This window comes from Vollenhovia emeryi, unplaced genomic scaffold (genome assembly GCF_000949405.1).
Source record: "Vollenhovia emeryi isolate VEMERY1.0 unplaced genomic scaffold, V.emery_V1.0 DF939132.1, whole genome shotgun sequence".
Taxonomy (NCBI): Eukaryota; Metazoa; Arthropoda; class Insecta; order Hymenoptera; family Formicidae; genus Vollenhovia; species Vollenhovia emeryi.
In genome coordinates this window covers 2,191,222-2,207,860 of record NW_011967234.1, presented here as the reverse complement: position 1 = coordinate 2,207,860, position 16,639 = coordinate 2,191,222, and the positions used below count along the sequence as shown (strand labels likewise).

At 39.3% G+C, this 16,639-nt stretch overlaps 3 protein-coding genes across 3 annotated transcripts; 2 read left to right on the top strand and 1 right to left on the bottom strand.

Moving 5' to 3' along the window:
• Nucleotides 1-9,595: 9,595 nt before the first annotated feature.
• Nucleotides 9,596-11,774, top strand: LOC105568049. The gene is made up of 5 exons (XM_012023413.1): nucleotides 9,596-10,369; nucleotides 10,473-10,767; nucleotides 10,872-11,039; nucleotides 11,147-11,352; nucleotides 11,571-11,774. Exons 1-5 carry the CDS (start codon nucleotides 10,192-10,194, stop codon nucleotides 11,753-11,755), a joined length of 1,032 nt encoding a protein of 343 aa, XP_011878803.1. The 5' UTR covers nucleotides 9,596-10,191; the 3' UTR covers nucleotides 11,756-11,774.
• On the bottom strand, nucleotides 11,739-13,734 carry LOC105568050 (RCC1 domain-containing protein 1). The gene is made up of 7 exons (XM_012023414.1): nucleotides 13,658-13,734; nucleotides 13,044-13,286; nucleotides 12,763-12,953; nucleotides 12,545-12,674; nucleotides 12,336-12,462; nucleotides 12,086-12,260; nucleotides 11,739-11,998 (listed from the first exon to the last, which is right to left on the bottom strand). The coding sequence occupies exons 2-7, from the start codon at nucleotides 13,280-13,282 to the stop codon at nucleotides 11,826-11,828; spliced, it is 1,035 nt and encodes a 344-aa protein (XP_011878804.1). The 5' UTR covers nucleotides 13,283-13,286; nucleotides 13,658-13,734; the 3' UTR covers nucleotides 11,739-11,825.
• A 54-nt stretch (nucleotides 13,735-13,788) lies between these two features.
• On the top strand, nucleotides 13,789-16,314 carry LOC105568051 (ADP-ribosylation factor-like protein 3). Its single transcript, XM_012023415.1, has 5 exons — nucleotides 13,789-13,866; nucleotides 14,641-14,769; nucleotides 14,888-15,019; nucleotides 15,583-15,819; nucleotides 15,945-16,314. Exons 1-5 carry the CDS (start codon nucleotides 13,864-13,866, stop codon nucleotides 15,984-15,986), a joined length of 543 nt encoding a protein of 180 aa, XP_011878805.1. The 5' UTR covers nucleotides 13,789-13,863; the 3' UTR covers nucleotides 15,987-16,314.
• The last annotated feature ends 325 nt before the right edge of the window (nucleotides 16,315-16,639 follow it).

Genomic DNA, 16,639 nt, shown 5'->3' with positions numbered 1-16,639 from the left:
GGGGGGAAGGCACAAATTCCCCCTGTTACGCCGGTCAAGTCGTATTTGTTAGGTCTTCGTTTGAGACGCGCCTCCTCGCCGAGGCCGTGTACAATCTTGGGATTGATCGCGCGGTATGTCGCGACGGCCGTCGACCTTCCGACGATTCGGCCACCAGGGCACCCCGTTAAACAGGGCGTTAATTAATCCCAGGCTAATCAAGCAGCAGAGCCAGTCTTATCGCGTAAAAACACCGCGGGCGCTATCGAGCGCGCGCGCGCGCCTTTCGGGCGCCGTCATTTTTATCGTTGTATCCAGCACGGCGGAAGCCTTGTTTCTTAAGCGAAGCACCCCCCCCCCCTCAATCCCGTTGAATCCCTCAACCCTCTCGATTCGATCCCTCTCATGGGAGGACCCGGGTTCTCTACAACGGTGGCAGTAGTGAGCGGGTCAGTTACAGCCCGCCGACGTAACGTTTAACAACGCGTCTTTTTTTGTACCTTACTTCTTTGTTCTCGTGTCCCTTCGTGATCGTTCGTCAAGTACAACAACAACAACACAACAGCGCAGGCGGGATAATAAAGCGTATCCCGCAGCGCTCAATCGCGTACCTTCGTACCTTCTCGATCGAGCGCCCGATGCTCGATTGACCTTTACGCTCTACCCTCGATTTCTCCGCCCTTTCCTCCCTCCCTCCCACCCGCCCTTCCTCCCGCCCCCCCTCTTCCCCCGGACACCCTCGTCCCGGATTTTCTCCCCCTTTTGATTTAAACGATGTATCTTCTAGTTATTAAGGTACCCGAGCTAAGTCCGAGGCGTATCGAGGATCGAACACTTCTCTCGACTCGAGATAAATTGTAGCGTTACCAGCGTTGCTTAAAAAGGAAGTTTTAATCGAGCGCGAAAAAAAAAAGAACGGGGCGTCTCGACGCCGGTGTCGTAAAAATACGACGAAAGTCGATTAAACCGTCGGCTCGCCGCGCGCGATTGTCATTGAATTATCGCGTCTACTTATTTATAGACGTTTTATTTGGAGGGCCATAATCTTATTGATGTAATTGGCGCCGCCTGTGATAATTGTTGTTGACTGTAAATTAGCGCGACGCAACACGCGAAATCGGTGCACCAATAATAGATCCGTCGAATGCCAAATGAATCGTGGAAGGATTGCCTCGACAGCCGGCGTGATACGCGAGAGCAATCGGCGACGACTAGTGGGAGCGACTAGAAATTTAGACAATATGGATCGCAACCGTATCGCTGAATCAAAATTAATGGTATTCGGTCGACCGCGCTTAGAGGGAGGAACTGATCGAGATGAGAACTGAGAAGATCCCGATCCGACGATGTGCCTCGATCCAACCCACCACCTATCTAGACGTAAAACACGTTTTTTCCCGTAAGCTTGAAAAGGAAAAATCGTACGTAAAAGCAACATGACCACGTACACGTCTCCTCGCAGGACACGCATACACAAATATGTACACACATACGCAGACACTCCACGAGCGCGAACACGCGGGTATACACACGCATATACGTTCGTAACGAAGTATACAGTCTTAGTGCAGCGTTTCATATAGTTAGATAGAGGCGGCGAGAGAATATTTTTTATATTCTACATGGATTTTACAGTTATATATTATCGTTTCGTACCGGAGGGGGAGAAATTTAAGGCGCGTCTAACGCGGGTATATAGATATGCATATTTACTATATATACGAAGCCACACACCTACACACGTACATACACACGCATAACACACGATCTCTGAAATACGTGTCGCCATTTATTGTTTAGATCGCGCGATTGTATATCGTTTATCAATCATTCTCTTACCGCGGTAGGCGCTGTCGTTTTATCGTGTATATACACGCACCGCGAACGCACCCCCGCCCATACGTACGCGGCACGTAAGGCAGTATACGTGTCATTCGCGATCTCGTCGAACGATTATATTATCTCATCGCTCAACGACAGCGCGACAGGTTTATCTGAGGGCACCTCTCGACGGGTCCGGTCGATTAAATGCAGTATCGACTATCGACAGTGCGAGTGCGTGGCACGTCTCACCGTGCGTCCTTTGCACTTTCTCCTTCCGGCCCGACAGCTTTTCCTTACTCCCGTTCCGCGAAAGACAGTGCACGCCGGAGGAAACACGGCGAGGATCGATCGCGAGACACTCGCAGGGCATTCCGACACGCCTATACATATATTGTACACACACACACACACACACACACACACGTACGAGACAGCTAAAACAACGTATTTGCAAATTAATGTACTGATCGTTTTTCGACGGAACGAGGTAGTCACGAACAGAGATCGGAACCGGCATTATTTCGACAAATGTAGCAATTTTTCCACGTTATAGATACGGCAAGGGCGCGCGCGCCTCGGACGAGTCGCGTCGCGCGAGCGTACGCAGCGATTACAACATTTCTCGTCGTGTCCGTTGCACGAGAGTCTCAACTTGTGCCAGGGAATTGTGCCGGTATTTCGATCGCTGGTCGATCGAGGAGTAGGAAAAGGAGATACGCACGTGGAAGCACGCGTACACGCGCCGGGCGAGAGCAATTTCGGAACCGAGTTGACGTACACCAACGTAAATATGATGTAATTAGGATATATCGTTTTTAAAGTGTATAATTAGTAGTGTTAATTTCGTTACGACTTTGTTTGAACGTTCGACACGGGGCGACGATTCATCCCGTCGGTCGCATCGTCGACGACGGTCACCGTTACATAACATTTTTCGACGAGTTGAAAATGGACATTCTACTACGTAAAACTAAACGCAATGTCGCAATCAAAATTTCGCGATACCTTTGCGTTATTAGAGGAGAGTCCCCTATTACGAGACAGGCTCCTAATGCGAGACGGCGGAGTTTCCGCTAAATTAATAGGCATCGTCCGCCGGTTCCACCAATCAATTTATTGGAGTGATTGCTCGATCCTGTAATCGTTGCGAAAAGAAAAGATTGAATTTGGACGTTGAAAACCTATTGTCTCATGTTAGAATTCTCGCTCGTGACAGAGGACTTTCCTCTGTAAACGCGGTGTCTGAAGGATCCCGACCGATCGTTTAGCTTATTTATCGCTGAATCCACCGTTGTACCGTGACGACATCTTTCTCCGCCTCTGCGAAAGGGGATTTTTACGCGCGACTCGACGATGTTAATTCGGCGATGAATCGACGCCGGCGAGAAAGAAAACGGTGCGCATTTCGTGCGACAAGATGCGATTGAGGAAGGACGTTCGCGGGGAGAATTAGGCGAGTAATAATTGACGAGGCGTGGCGAGGTGGAAATTCATCGGCGGTCGTCCGCTGCTAATTGGACCGCGATCAATTTTGGGGAAACGAGCCAATCTGGCACCGCGCGATAAACCAATTGAAGACCAAGGATTGTTGATACTGTTAATTGTTAACGCGGAGTCGGGATGTCCGATTTAATCGAGAGGCGTCGCGCTTATCCGGTTTTCCGACGGGAGAAAACAAAAAAAAACGAGGGGGAGAAGGAACGTTTCTATTTAATACGCGACTCGCTCTCAGGAATTAAACAGCAATCGCGCGTGATATGGAAATCTATGAAATACGATTATCCTCCCGCCTGTAGTCATCGTGATTGATATTATTAGCTCGACGCGCGCGATCCTCGAGCCTTTTAAACGCGCATGGAAATCGAACACCGCGTTTTCCAATACGGCTACGGGCGGAAAAAAAAATTATTCTGAAATCCAGGTTTCAGCTATCGGGAAGCTGGAGCCCACGCAGTCTCAATCTCCATATTATTATCGGAGAATATTAAAATGCTATCGAAAATACATTCCGACCGATTATTACCAAAAGCGTGGGCTTTAATTAAATTCTTTTTTAATAACTAGATTCGACACGGATAGAGGAGGAGATAGAAAATTTCTTCTAATCGCGCGAACGGGTTCCTGACCCTTGGAACGTACGTCGCGTACTGTCGATGATTTTCCACCCCGTCGACGCATGTTGCATTAAGAAACACGATTTTCGCTCAGGTTTTTTCACGCCGACGAGAACTCGGCGCGAAAGGGAGCAAAAATCTGCGACAGTGTGTGCGAAATTATGATAAAATAAATTTCGTGTAAGCCTTTCGAGCGTCTTTCGTGCGACGAATATGACGTTGTATGAAATGTATGAAATGTATTCGCGAGCGGAGTTTTGGAACAGCGAACGCGAGTATGAGAGCGAAAGAGGGAAGAGAGCGAGAAAGCGGATGCGAGAGTAAAAGAGAGAGCGAGAAAGAGAAACAGAGCACGCGAAAGGCGAGAGCGAGACCGACGGAAGGAGAGAGGGGGGGGGGGAGAAAAAAAGAAATCAAAGGGCATTTTGTTGTGCGATCTGTGAATGAATGCGAGAGTGACGAAACGATCGCGATGCGTACGTGGTTCGTAGTTTTCGAACATGTGATACGTCAGCCGGCAAGCTCGATTTCCGGCCATCGACGAAGGAGGAGAATTCGGCCGTCTTTCCGGCCGGCAAATCAAAAGGGGACGCGGAAGGTGTCGCCGGAGATCGACGCTGGCTGGGTGGCGCACCTTTTGAAGGTTCTTTGAGGTAGGAACGCTCTTTTGTTGACGGTTGATTGTTGTCAAAATGGTTGTGAGGTATATTACTATTTGAAGTATGTTAACGATACGAAAAGGCGGACGATACGGGTCGAGCGGGAGACGCGGCGCGATCCTGACGAGCTTGTGGACGGGGAGGAGAGAGAGAGAGGGATTCCGACGTTCGCGATCGGAAGCGTCTCCCTCGGGAAGGATCCCTTTCCCTCTGGCAAAGGGAGCCGGAACGGGAGGCACGCGAAAATCCTTCCCATTCGAAGTCGCTTTCGCGCCGCCTCGCCCGCGAGAGCCCGGCACGGGGAGACGAGCTGGAAAACGTGCGCTCACCCGATCTCGGGATTCCGTCGAGAGGCGAAATTAGTGGTAAATGCGAGCGTGTAGGGTGTACGCGACGCCGCGATGTAAATTTGCTTTGACGTTGTTGATCGTTGCGTGTGAGTTCGTTACTAGTCCGTGAACGCGGCACGATTGCTTTATAATTCCGCAACTGTAATTGATACGGTTGCGTCGGAAACCGGCCCGAGTCGATTTCATTCCGACCAACCGTTGAGTTCTCCAATTTTATTTGGCGAAATGAAAGAAGCCGCAATCATCATTGTTCGCGCGATTAAACGCGAATTAGACAATACGAAAAAACAATCGCTCGTATCTTCTTGGAAAGATCGTAACCGAAGCTAGTTCTTCATTCCTTTTCATTTACCTTCCTTCGCATCAAAGGCGGCTCTTAATTAATAATGTCACATGGTGCTTCTAGAATCCGCAATCAAATTCAAATTTCGTAAGCTAACTCCTTGCACTTTCGTTTTAACGATAATAATATCCGTGAATTGGACAGAATTTTATTAATATTTTAGTAAAACGTATACGCCGCAATATTCATGTTAATATTGTTTAGATTTAGCGTATAAATTTTTTTTACATGTGGAAAATTATGCGTATGAGAAATTTGCGATTGCAAGAGACAAGAAAAAACAAATTGAAAAGTGCGAGCGACAAAGGCCAATGGGAAAAATGCGTTCTCGCGCAGCGCGCGATTTCCTGTAAATTGTTATTGTTAATTATTATCACTTGTCGTGTGATTAAGACGAATTAGAACGCCAAAGGGGGCCGAGCGCCTGATTCTAGCGAATTATTCCGCGAGCGCACGTTTTCCTTGCGTAAAGACGAGCGTGACGTACCGTTTCGTCTCCGAAAAAAGAAGCGTACAACTGGCATTACATTATACGCGGAGTCTGGTCCGAGTGCGTGGCGCCGGCGACGGGGAATCGATGGCAAGGAGTCGCCGGCGAGCCATCCCGCGTTCCCTCGGAGGCCGTTCCGAGGGAACGCGAACGTTTCGCCTCGTCCAGGCTCGGCGGAAGAAACATGAGACTGATATAAACCAGTATTCGTGCGAGAAATTGCGAGAAATTGCGCGGCGTAGCCTTAATAAGAAAGATTAATTAGGTTTATTCGGCGACGGCGATGGCGTCGGTCGCCGCGAAAAAAAAAATCATATTTAATTGGCTGTACAAGCGGAAAAGGGGATAAGTAGGAAAAGAAAAAAAAAAAGAAATACCTCTCGTCGAGGGTTGACACGTCAAGGAGAATCGAGACGGACGTTGTTAGCCCTCGCACGGCGATGTATCTAGTGAGAGTATAATGTTATTAGGTAAACTTAAGCGTACTTTAAAAGCGAAGTGCGGAAGGAGAACGGAATGCCAGTTGTAAAACGGGATAGGTCGGGGGTGGGGCGGAAGGGGAGGGGGTGATAAGAGGCGAGAAGAACGTGTTCCGATGACGCGAGACTTGTCTCCAGTGATAGCAAAAGGGATATTCGCGGGTGGGGAAGGTGGGGGCGAGAAGAAAGACACGGGAGAAACGGCAGCGGGACCCGGGGCGGGAGGATAGGGAGGCGAAACGCTGGGTGTAATAACGGGCACGGGACACGAGAAAAGCGATATGTATGCATATAATCGCAATATAAATATACATATATATACACATATATATTTCTATATCGTGCATGTGTGTATATATGTATACGTATATGTGTATATATTTTATTAAATGGCGTGAACGCGTATTTAACTTTCGGTACGGGATTTTCGTCCTTTCATTTTTTTCCCCCCCTCCCCCTTTTACGTTGTTTGTTTTTTCGTTTGTCATTCTTCGCGGTACCGTTTTTCGGGGACACCCTGTCAAGCGCGTTCCGCGAGATACGATTCGAGTGTACACACTCGCACACACGCAATGCTGTTCATGTGTATACGCGATAGACTATTTCGGAATACGGATGCGGGGGACAAAAGGGAAATAGAGAAACGACAGCTTTATACCGATAGCGGGACAGTAGTTATTTGCAACACGTGCACACACACGTATAACACATACGCATACACATGTAAAGCGATCCAAGCGATACACACAAAAAAAATTGTATGAATATAACGTTTGCAGTTAGGTGGGACCAAAAACGACTTTATATCTCTATGTGCATATCCAAGCAACGTGTAATTTAATTAATGAATTAATTAATTATCCATTATTAATGACTAGGTAAAGTAAAAGATCCATTGATAGCAATCGAGAACGATGACGAATGATTAACGAGTAATTAGCCTATTAAGTTTGTTTATTGATACATTATTCTATGATATAATTATTATTATTAACTTTATTGCCTTTATTATTATTATTTTATTATTACATTGATTAAAATGACGATGATAATATTATTTAAACAATGTTTTAAGGCGATTATCTAGATATCGAGTAGAGAACACAGTACGTATCTATAATTATTAATTATTTTTAATTATTATTATATTCTTATTATTATTATATTATTATTATGAGACATTTTGTTGTATTATTTTCAATAAAATCGATTGAAAAATATATTCAGTTTGCCAATTGGTTAATTCTCGCTTCTCCGCATGTATCGTGCAACCGCATGTTCACAATTTCCTTCTCGTCTCTTTGTATTTGCGGCAATGCAATTACGTTTAAATCTGATACCAAGGTCAAAAGTAATTTCTAAGTGAGCAAGATAACGAGAGAAATTGAAACATCTCATTGTCCGTACACACGGGGAAGCGCGCCTTATCCCAAAGTCTGTTGCGATCTCAAAAGAGCATTGTTTGCGATTGCGAGAGTTTTCTAAAATTAATCGAGATTTCTGAATGCATTGACGGGGACAAAGTGTTGCTGCAATTTTTAGTTCACTATTTATATCTTCTTTATGAAAACTAAGGTGCCCTTAATGTGTTCTCCAGAGAGTACTTGACTACATAGAAAAACATAAGTGACTGAAGAAACATAATATTAATATAATATCTGTAACAATTAACAGCAGAACATAAGATCTTCTCTGATGTAACCATTGACGAATCGCTTAGAAACAGTTGCAAATTAAGAGATACACAAATTGTACGTTTTAATTAAAAACACTATTTTCATCTAACAGTGATTAAGATTCTTTTCAAGTATCTTTCAAACTTGTATGCGTGTGTCCGTTCTTTAGATTACGTCGAGAAATACCTTGCAATATTCTACAGAAGTGGAATGCCGCAAGATCTCTTAGAAAACTTGACGCGTAGCGAACGAAGTCATGATATTTGCGATCGTAACTGCCACCCCATCCATGTATGTACATATATACTTACTTTCCCTCATTTTACTTTAATTCAGTGTTAATTAATTCCATTAACCGCGTCTGTATACGATTATCTCTCCGCTACCCTCCGACCACCCAATCCTTCAAATCCCTCCTCTTCGTACCTCTCTATCCCTCTTACTCTCACGCGTCTCCGGATAATTTTCGTGACTCGGAAAGAGCGGGGGGAAGACGGAATAAGTTAAAAGTGAAAGAAACGGGGAATGCGAGGTAAAACGGGGGTAGAATAATCTAACAAAGAGAAAGTCAGAGAGCGTATTATTACGGGACAAAAAGAAATAGGAGAACCAAATGATGGAGGAGAAGAAGAAGCCACGGAACAATAGACAAATGATAAAAAAAAATAGTTGTAAAAGCCACAAACGTAATAAAAAAACGCGTACACATACACACACACATGTACACACGAGAAGAAAACACAAATGTACTAAGTAAGTTCATACTGCGTATTGCCTTTCTGACTTCGGTGTGAAAATATATAAATAAAAAAAGTCAGTCGCGCCGGGGCACGCGTATGTTCGCGCATACATATTATATATTATAGTTATTAGCGTTCGACGAGAGAGACGAGGACTAGCTGCTTCCGCTTCTTCCTGCCAGCCTACATTGTACCTCCCTCCTTCCCTTACATTCGCTTCTGCAATTTGAGCCTTTCACTGAGAACTCTTCAACGGGTAAAAAAAAACACACACTTTACAAGAGAAGATCGGCGACTTCCGGCTTTGTGTCCGATCGAAGTTGCGTCACTTTTCCTTCCTCTTATTTTACGAGTTCTCTTAAGATTTGTATTAAAAAGACAACTCACTGTGTTTCTTCGGTTGATCAATTCCGCTTGTTCGTCCCGAGGCAGGCGGACGCGGAAGCAGCGGACGGCAGTATCCGTCGCGAAAACTTTTTTCACGGTTCCGTAAGAAAAAGTCCCACGCCGAAGTCCGCGCGTCCCCGCCGACTGTGTCTGTTTCATGTTTTTCAATATTTGTAATTTATCGATAAAATTATAAAAGGTATCGATACATAACAGTCTAAAGTGTGCGCTACTCTACATAATAATATTATATATAAAAAGTATAAAAGTATACATTATATATATATTATATATATACATATATATTATATATGAAAAGTATAATATATATATATTATACATACATTGGGATTGGTGAGAATATACGGTTTTTTCGCTTTGGAGTGTTATTTTCTGAAAATATTGAACAAAATATGGAAAAAAAATTAATAAAACCAATGAGTAAAAACAAAACAAATGTGATTTTTTTGTTCTCACCCGATGTACGACACGTCGTCAGCGACAGGCAATTCTCTGTTGGAATTTGCGATTGCATTCATATCGCGTGAGTGCACAAGTGTGAATATCTGATGCAAATAACTTTATATGACGCGTAACATTTCGCTTTCAATTCGTAATATATGAAATCGTCCAACATATTAGATTCTGAAAAAGATTCAGCATTCGAAGGAGAGTGTCGAATGAATTCGTTAACAAGGATAACGAGGTTGTTTAATATACATTTAATATTTAATATTAATTCGAAATGTGTAATTTTGATGAAGTTCAATAGTATCTTGTCATTTTCCTGAATCAATACACGAGCAAATTTTAACTGCTAATTTTAATCTGTAACTAATTTGTGTGTAGTTATACATTTATTTTATACATACATATCAGACGTTTATTGATTAAATTATTAACTAAAATGTTATTACGTTGTAATGTAGTTATTATTTTGTAAAAACTTTGTGTTATGATGTTTGTTGTTGAAAGTACAGATATTCGAGAGAATTATGTATATGCGGACTCTTCCGAGCGCTTTTAACAGTCTCGTTGAGAAGACAGTAAAGATCGAAACGGAGGAACCACGATTTGTTATCGAGTCGGTAAAATATAAAAGTTATTCAAGCCACACAAAATTTGGAATTATATTAAATATTTGAAATAAATGCACTACAGATTGCTAGGTGACCTTTTGGGAGTTGAAGACTACAAGACTAATAAAGCTGCTCTTTGGTTTTTGGATATCTTAGCTCTTCAAGTTATACGTTACAAAAATTGTCTAGATGATCATTACAGAAGTATATTAATTAGCTGGTTGGTTGGAGAAATGAAATTAATTCGAGGTGATCAAATTAATGTATATTAAATAAACTTGCTATATTGTTTAACATAATGAGGATAATAAATGAGTAAAAACACATTTTTAGAGACGGAATATTTTTATAGATAAGAAGTTACTTCGGGAAGACTTTTTCAAAGAAATAAAAATATTATTTCTCCTCGTTGCTGAGAAATTATCTAATAACGATCGATTGCTGCATTGGGAGTTACTCGTGGACGCATATTCGGAAATTATGTCACAAAATTCTACCACCGATGCATCTGCAAACAGTGAAGCGGAATATTTAATTACGAATAAATTCTCTACGAAGGAATTAATTACAGAAGATGCCAAATATATGTCTCAAGAGAATAAATTTTCCTTTATCGAAAGAGATCTGACAAATCACAGCAACGGAAGGTAAATCGAAGAAAGTGTAACTTTTTATAAATTACACACTTAACATTCTTTATTATGCATGTTGTTTTCTTTTTAAATACGTTAAATAAAATTTCTTATTTTAGTGTAACAAATGATTTGCAAGAGGAGTTACCGAAAAACTTTAAAACTTTATTAACTACAGAAAATTTGCAAAAGGATATTTTCACAGATACAAACGCAATCGTCGGATCTTCTAATTTAACGAATCCTGTCGACATCCTAAATGTAATTGTTGAAGCAACATACAATATGTACGTAAAGAATATACAGATAAGAAAATGTAGCGTATTTCGAGTATTTTTTAATATTTCGAAGAAAGAAGGTACAAAGATTTTATTATCATATTTTTTAAAAACAGGTATGCTAATGAACTGCGATATGCCCTTATATATGCAGTTTTTGTAAAACCGATACAGATACAAATTTTTCATATGCCTCATGTTTTCCGAATACCACGTCAAATCAAACGGGCGGATCCTAAAGGATCGTTTGAAATGCAGCTTCGCGAACGATTGGAAAAGATTGCTAGTGAACCAATAATTAGCAATGGCAAAAAAAGTAAAGGTAAATATGGTGTGATAGAGCACTTATGAATTTAATTGTTTATACATGCTGTGTTCGATATTATGCAAAATTATTTCTATTGATATATTTATATTAAAATATAGTTTTAATATATTTTTTATTTAATTATAATCGTAATGTACTTATATTTTATTTTGTTATAATTGTGCAGTAGGTTTGTCTGCAATATATGATAATTAAAAACTAATCAATTTCAGGAGAGAAAATGACTGATGCGAGAAAGGGGCAAACAATTAAAGATTTAGATACGAAAATTCCTCGGACACCACCACCTTCGTTAATCGAGGAAGAAATGTTAGCCGGTAATCGCCAATTTATTTTACCATTGATAGAAGCGAATGAAGCGGCACAAATCTATGAAATGCATGCAGAAAACATGTAATGTAATAAATACATAAGATTGAAGGAATATTTTATTTGGTATCGCCTAACAATTTTAAGTATAGTGTATGTTATTCTGTGATTATCGCCGTACCCCATTCGCGGCATTTGAATTTTTTTACTGGTTTAGAATCTAGCGATTGAATGTCCAACTTGACAAAATTATACGAATTTTCCACGTTTCGTTGAAGTTGCCCCAGTTGGCCGTACTTGTTAGTACCACAGCCCCGAAAGATGCCGTCATCTGAAGAAGAAGACAAATGTTATGTCTCTTGTAGGAAATACAACCTTTGCAAAATTATATTGTGTCAGTAGGGGAGATTTTTTTTACCTGTTAAGCATATAGTAAAAGAATTGCCGCACTCGACCTTTTTAACATTAATTTCTATATCCTCTCCTCTGTCGTTTTTAAAATCCACTAGAGTTGGAACGGCGTAAACTTTCTTGTCCTTGCTTTCGATTCCTAATTCGCCATTTGAATTCCAGCCCCAAGTATAGAGATCACCCTGTTATTTTTACTTAATTTTATTTACACACAATGATAGATGCGATTTTGAATTATTTTTAATTAATTTCTTTACTTGATCAGTGACTACGGCGCTATGCCAACCACCTGCTGATATTTGTACTACTTTCAGCCCTGCCAAGGCCTCAATAAGTTTTGGATTATCACAATCTTCTAACTCGTTGTGTCCTAATTGACCACGTCTGCGGTGTGAATAGTAATAATCATTTCATTTATTAAACAACGTAAAGGTAATCTAAGAAAAATTTTGCATGTATGACATACATTCCCATTCCCATTGAATAAACGTCGCCATTCTCGGCCAATAAGATAGTATGGTCAAAACCGCAAGCAAGATCAACAAACTTGACTCTCTTTGGCATCTCAATCAAAAGCGGGGCGTTAAATATACGTCCTTAAGAAATAGAGAAATTTTAGAGTAAACATACATTTAACGTAAAACATAATATAATGTTTGAGCGGAGTATTTTTTTATTGCACACCTAAATTAGTTAAAATCACTGTACATCCTGCTTGTGATAGTTTGATGGCGTGTTCAGCCAGTACGTTATCATTGGTGGGAATGAAAGGTGTTACTTTTTGCCAAGAGTCGTCGTATACTTTATATTTCCAGACTACATTTCGCGTGGACAAAACAACTACGCTATCCCGACCAGGAACAGCCATTTTGCAGCTATATTAAAAAATGAAGTATTTACATAAAAAATTTATAAATAAAAAAATACTTGTAAGAAAGGAAAAAGAGATATTTTGCGTCTATTACCTTCCTGACGACTCCTCCGGAATCTGCATTAAACGTGGCCTGTTTTTGTCATCTTTCTCACTGATTTTACCCGTGATGTATAATTTTGTGTCTTGCCACAGAAGAAAATAATTCCATCCAATCTCAATGTCTGTGACTCCAGGAAATGGGATCTGAGTCAAATGCGATACTGATGTGACAATTCCATCCTCATTTGAAAAAAGTGGGCTGGCATTTAAGCCAGTATAATAGACCGGCATGTCTCTGCAAATAATAAAAATATAATATTAATATAACATCATCATTTTGTCATTAAAAATATTTCTTATTTCATTATTATTATAATAGTCTTTTATTATTGCGAAAATTCTGTTAAATTATGATTGTTTAAATTTATATAACTGACGAAGTCATAAATATTTGTCTAACTAAAATATCTAATAAATAATAAGTAATCTCATTATCAAGACATGATTAAAAAGCTAAATGCAAAGAGCAAGAAACTAAAAAGTAATTAATATATGCTCTTTATCAAAAGGAATACAAGTGTGATAAATAAATAAAATTATAGGTAAAACACTAATGCATTTATTTATCTACTGTTGTTTTACAAAAGTAATAGAAAATATTCGCACATGGTAACCGAACTGTCGTTTCTTCCAATGGTATCAGGTATATCGATTAACGTGTAACACCAGTTAGAACGTGCAGATGTCACCGTTTTCCTTGGATACCAGGAAAACAACACATTTTGATAATACGTAATGGAAATCGTCGAAATAACGCAGTAGATTGTTAACGCGTCTTCGTTCCAGTACCTGAAATATATATCAACAAGAAGATGGTAAAAAAAATGTCACGTGAATTAAATGCAAATGCACAATATTATATGCACTCTTTTTTTCCTCTCCCCACCACCGCCTGATACACTCGAATGCACGAAGTAATCGAAACATAACCTGCGAGGATTTTGTTGTAGCACACAAAATTTATATTAAGTGCTGCCTGGGAAGTCAAAAGTTGCAAAGTATATCATTAAATAAAATAAGCAATCTCTATCATCTTTTCTTGTACAAAATTCCACTTGTACTCTTTCTGTGCACTTCATACGTGTCCCTCCGCACACTCGGAATGCTATCACCGACTATAGTCTCATCGCCATAACTCGTTACGTTTCAAGTTTCAACTAGAAACAGGGAATTATATTATTAGAATTGCATACACTGATTACACGAAATTCAAAATGTTGATGTACACGAGAATGCTGTTTCTCGTGAATGCAAAATTCTTGATTGCAGCATAATACAATAAAATAATATAAATTTATATTTATATTACTATACTAAAAAATATACAAAATTGCATTATTTAGTATTGTGTATTCAAGTAAGGTTTGAAATAGAATTTCCATATTTTTACGAGAGCAAATTTTGTAATGATATGATGCAATATAATAAAGAATTGTAATCGAGGACTTTTCTTCTTTTTCTATATTAATTTAATTATCGGCATTGAGAAATAATGCATCAATTGTTAGTATTTAAGTTACAAAGCTGTTTGACACAACTTTTACACAATACTGCAATTAATTGCAAATAATTGACATGTAAATTGTCAGGGTCTGCTTGCTATTTTACGAAAATTGCGATCGAATCCTGACAAAGAGCTGCGATTGTTACTGCTGGGTCTGGATAATGCCGGAAAAACGACTATCTTGAAATCTTTGGCTAGCGAAGATATCACGCAGGTAAGCCTTTCTTCTCGATTTCCATAATGACGGTTTACTGAAAAGTGTGGTAAAAATTGACATAACTAACAAATCTTGCAACATATGTAACGAATAAACTCTGAGTTTTTTTTGTAAGGTGACTCCGACACAAGGTTTTAACATAAAAAGTGTCCAAAGCGAAGGTTTCAAATTGAACGTATGGGATATTGGTGGAGCTCGCAAAATTCGACCTTATTGGCGAAATTATTTTGAGAACACGGATGTACTCGTAAGTCCTAATTAAGTTCAAATATTGAAGTTTTAATGCAAAAATTATTAATTACATTTTGTACTTTGTTACTATTTAGAATTTCTATATAACATTTTGTGACAACAATATAAATATTGTTCAATAAAATATTTTATTGCAAAGTTTAATATAAAAAATATTATTGGAAACAAGTAATTTGTGTTGCCTTTACGCTACAGCTTTATTGTTTTAATAATAATCTGGAGCAACCATCCGCTTTTACATAGTATGTTTTGAAATGAGAATGATGTATTTTCAAATGCATTCAAATGTATTTTCAACTGCAATATTCTATAAATGTAATAATTATAACGATAATAATAACTAAAACATATAAATGAAAAGTATTTTAATGATTTCTGTAATTGTCGATGTTATTTAACAAATGTTATCAATTAATTATGATTATTCAAGAAGTCTCTATCACACTCGTACGTTTATTTACAGATAACTTTATCTTAAAATTTATGCGGATATTTTAAGCTCGTACTTTTTCCTGGATAAAAATTAAATTAAAGTTTCACGATGTTTGTTGGCAATAGATTTATGTCGTTGATAGTGCAGACATCAAAAGGCTAGAGGAAACGGGGCAGGAATTGTCAGAACTTTTACTGGAAGAAAAGTTACGTGGTGTACCGTTGTTAGTATATGCAAATAAGCAAGATCTGGGACACGCCGTGACGGCAGCCGAAATAGCGGAAGGGCTCGGCTTACACAATATCAAAGATCGTGATTGGCAAATACAATCGTGTATCGCTACTGAGGGCAAAGGCGTGAAGGTATATAACAAATATTCTTTTGTTCTTATTGTAAATTTACATTACTGTATAATTTTCATGGAATTATATGTGTATTTATTTATATTATTATTTGCAAGTTTTAAAAATGAGTTCTTTACTTTCAGGAAGGTCTAGAGTGGGCATGTAAGAATATTAAAAGGAAGTAACCAGCACACTATGCAAGTCGAGAGACACGGTCGACGTTTATGCCACATTAGGGCGCACGAAAGGAAAAGGCTTACACCATCCCCATTGTATATTTTACACATGATGTTTATTTATCTTTTAACTACTATTTACAAAAAGTTCTGGAGAACATTGTTGTCTGTGAATTCGGTATGAATGTACGAATGTCGAACGTGGGTCTTTAAAAACCCGTCGTCATATCGGACATATCCAGTTGTCGGACTTCCGTCCACTTCGGACTCGAGAAGTTCTATTTTTCGCATAAAAGAGAGTCTGTAATAGCGAGTCCATAAAATATATACTGCAAACTAACGTGCCTTCTTGTTGTCTTAATTATAGATTAGAATTTTTATAGATTTATCTAGCAAAAAGTAATAAAGTGATGGAACAAGAGGAGACACACGATATGTAATTTATACAGATACAATTATTAATACAATATTTATACTTCTACGTACATATGATATATATAGATTTGAGCACCACGTTATTGCACTCGCGAAGAAAAATCGCGGAGACGTGTTAAAGTATAATATGCAGCATGTACATGCAAAGTATCCATGACTGCACCTCTTTTTATCTAAATCAATGAATATATATTATACATAAGCAATTAAAAGGAATTGTGTCGGAA

What these genes read in the sequence shown, in the direction of transcription:
- LOC105568050 (XM_012023414.1), bottom strand. Translation starts at nt 13,282, where the DNA reads ATGCCGGTCTATTATACTGGCTTAAATGCCAGCCCACTTTTTTCAAAT. An exon ending in TATTCAATGGGAATGGGAAT is followed by an intron (nt 12,463 to 12,544) that starts GTATGTCATACA and finishes TTCACACCGCAG; the next exon opens with ACGTGGTCAATTAGGACACA. An exon ending in GCGCCGTAGTCACTGATCAA is followed by an intron (nt 12,261 to 12,335) that starts GTAAAGAAATTA and finishes TAAAAATAACAG; the next exon opens with GGTGATCTCTATACTTGGGG.
- LOC105568051 (XM_012023415.1), top strand. An exon ending in TTGAGAACACGGATGTACTC is followed by an intron (nt 15,020 to 15,582) that starts GTAAGTCCTAAT and finishes TGTTGGCAATAG; the next exon opens with ATTTATGTCGTTGATAGTGC. An exon ending in CTGAGGGCAAAGGCGTGAAG is followed by an intron (nt 15,820 to 15,944) that starts GTATATAACAAA and finishes CTTTACTTTCAG; the next exon opens with GAAGGTCTAGAGTGGGCATG.
- LOC105568049 (XM_012023413.1), top strand. Translation starts at nt 10,192, where the DNA reads ATGCACTACAGATTGCTAGGTGACCTTTTGGGAGTTGAAGACTACAAG. An exon ending in GTTGAAGCAACATACAATAT is followed by an intron (nt 11,040 to 11,146) that starts GTACGTAAAGAA and finishes TTTTAAAAACAG; the next exon opens with GTATGCTAATGAACTGCGAT. An exon ending in CAATGGCAAAAAAAGTAAAG is followed by an intron (nt 11,353 to 11,570) that starts GTAAATATGGTG and finishes AATCAATTTCAG; the next exon opens with GAGAGAAAATGACTGATGCG.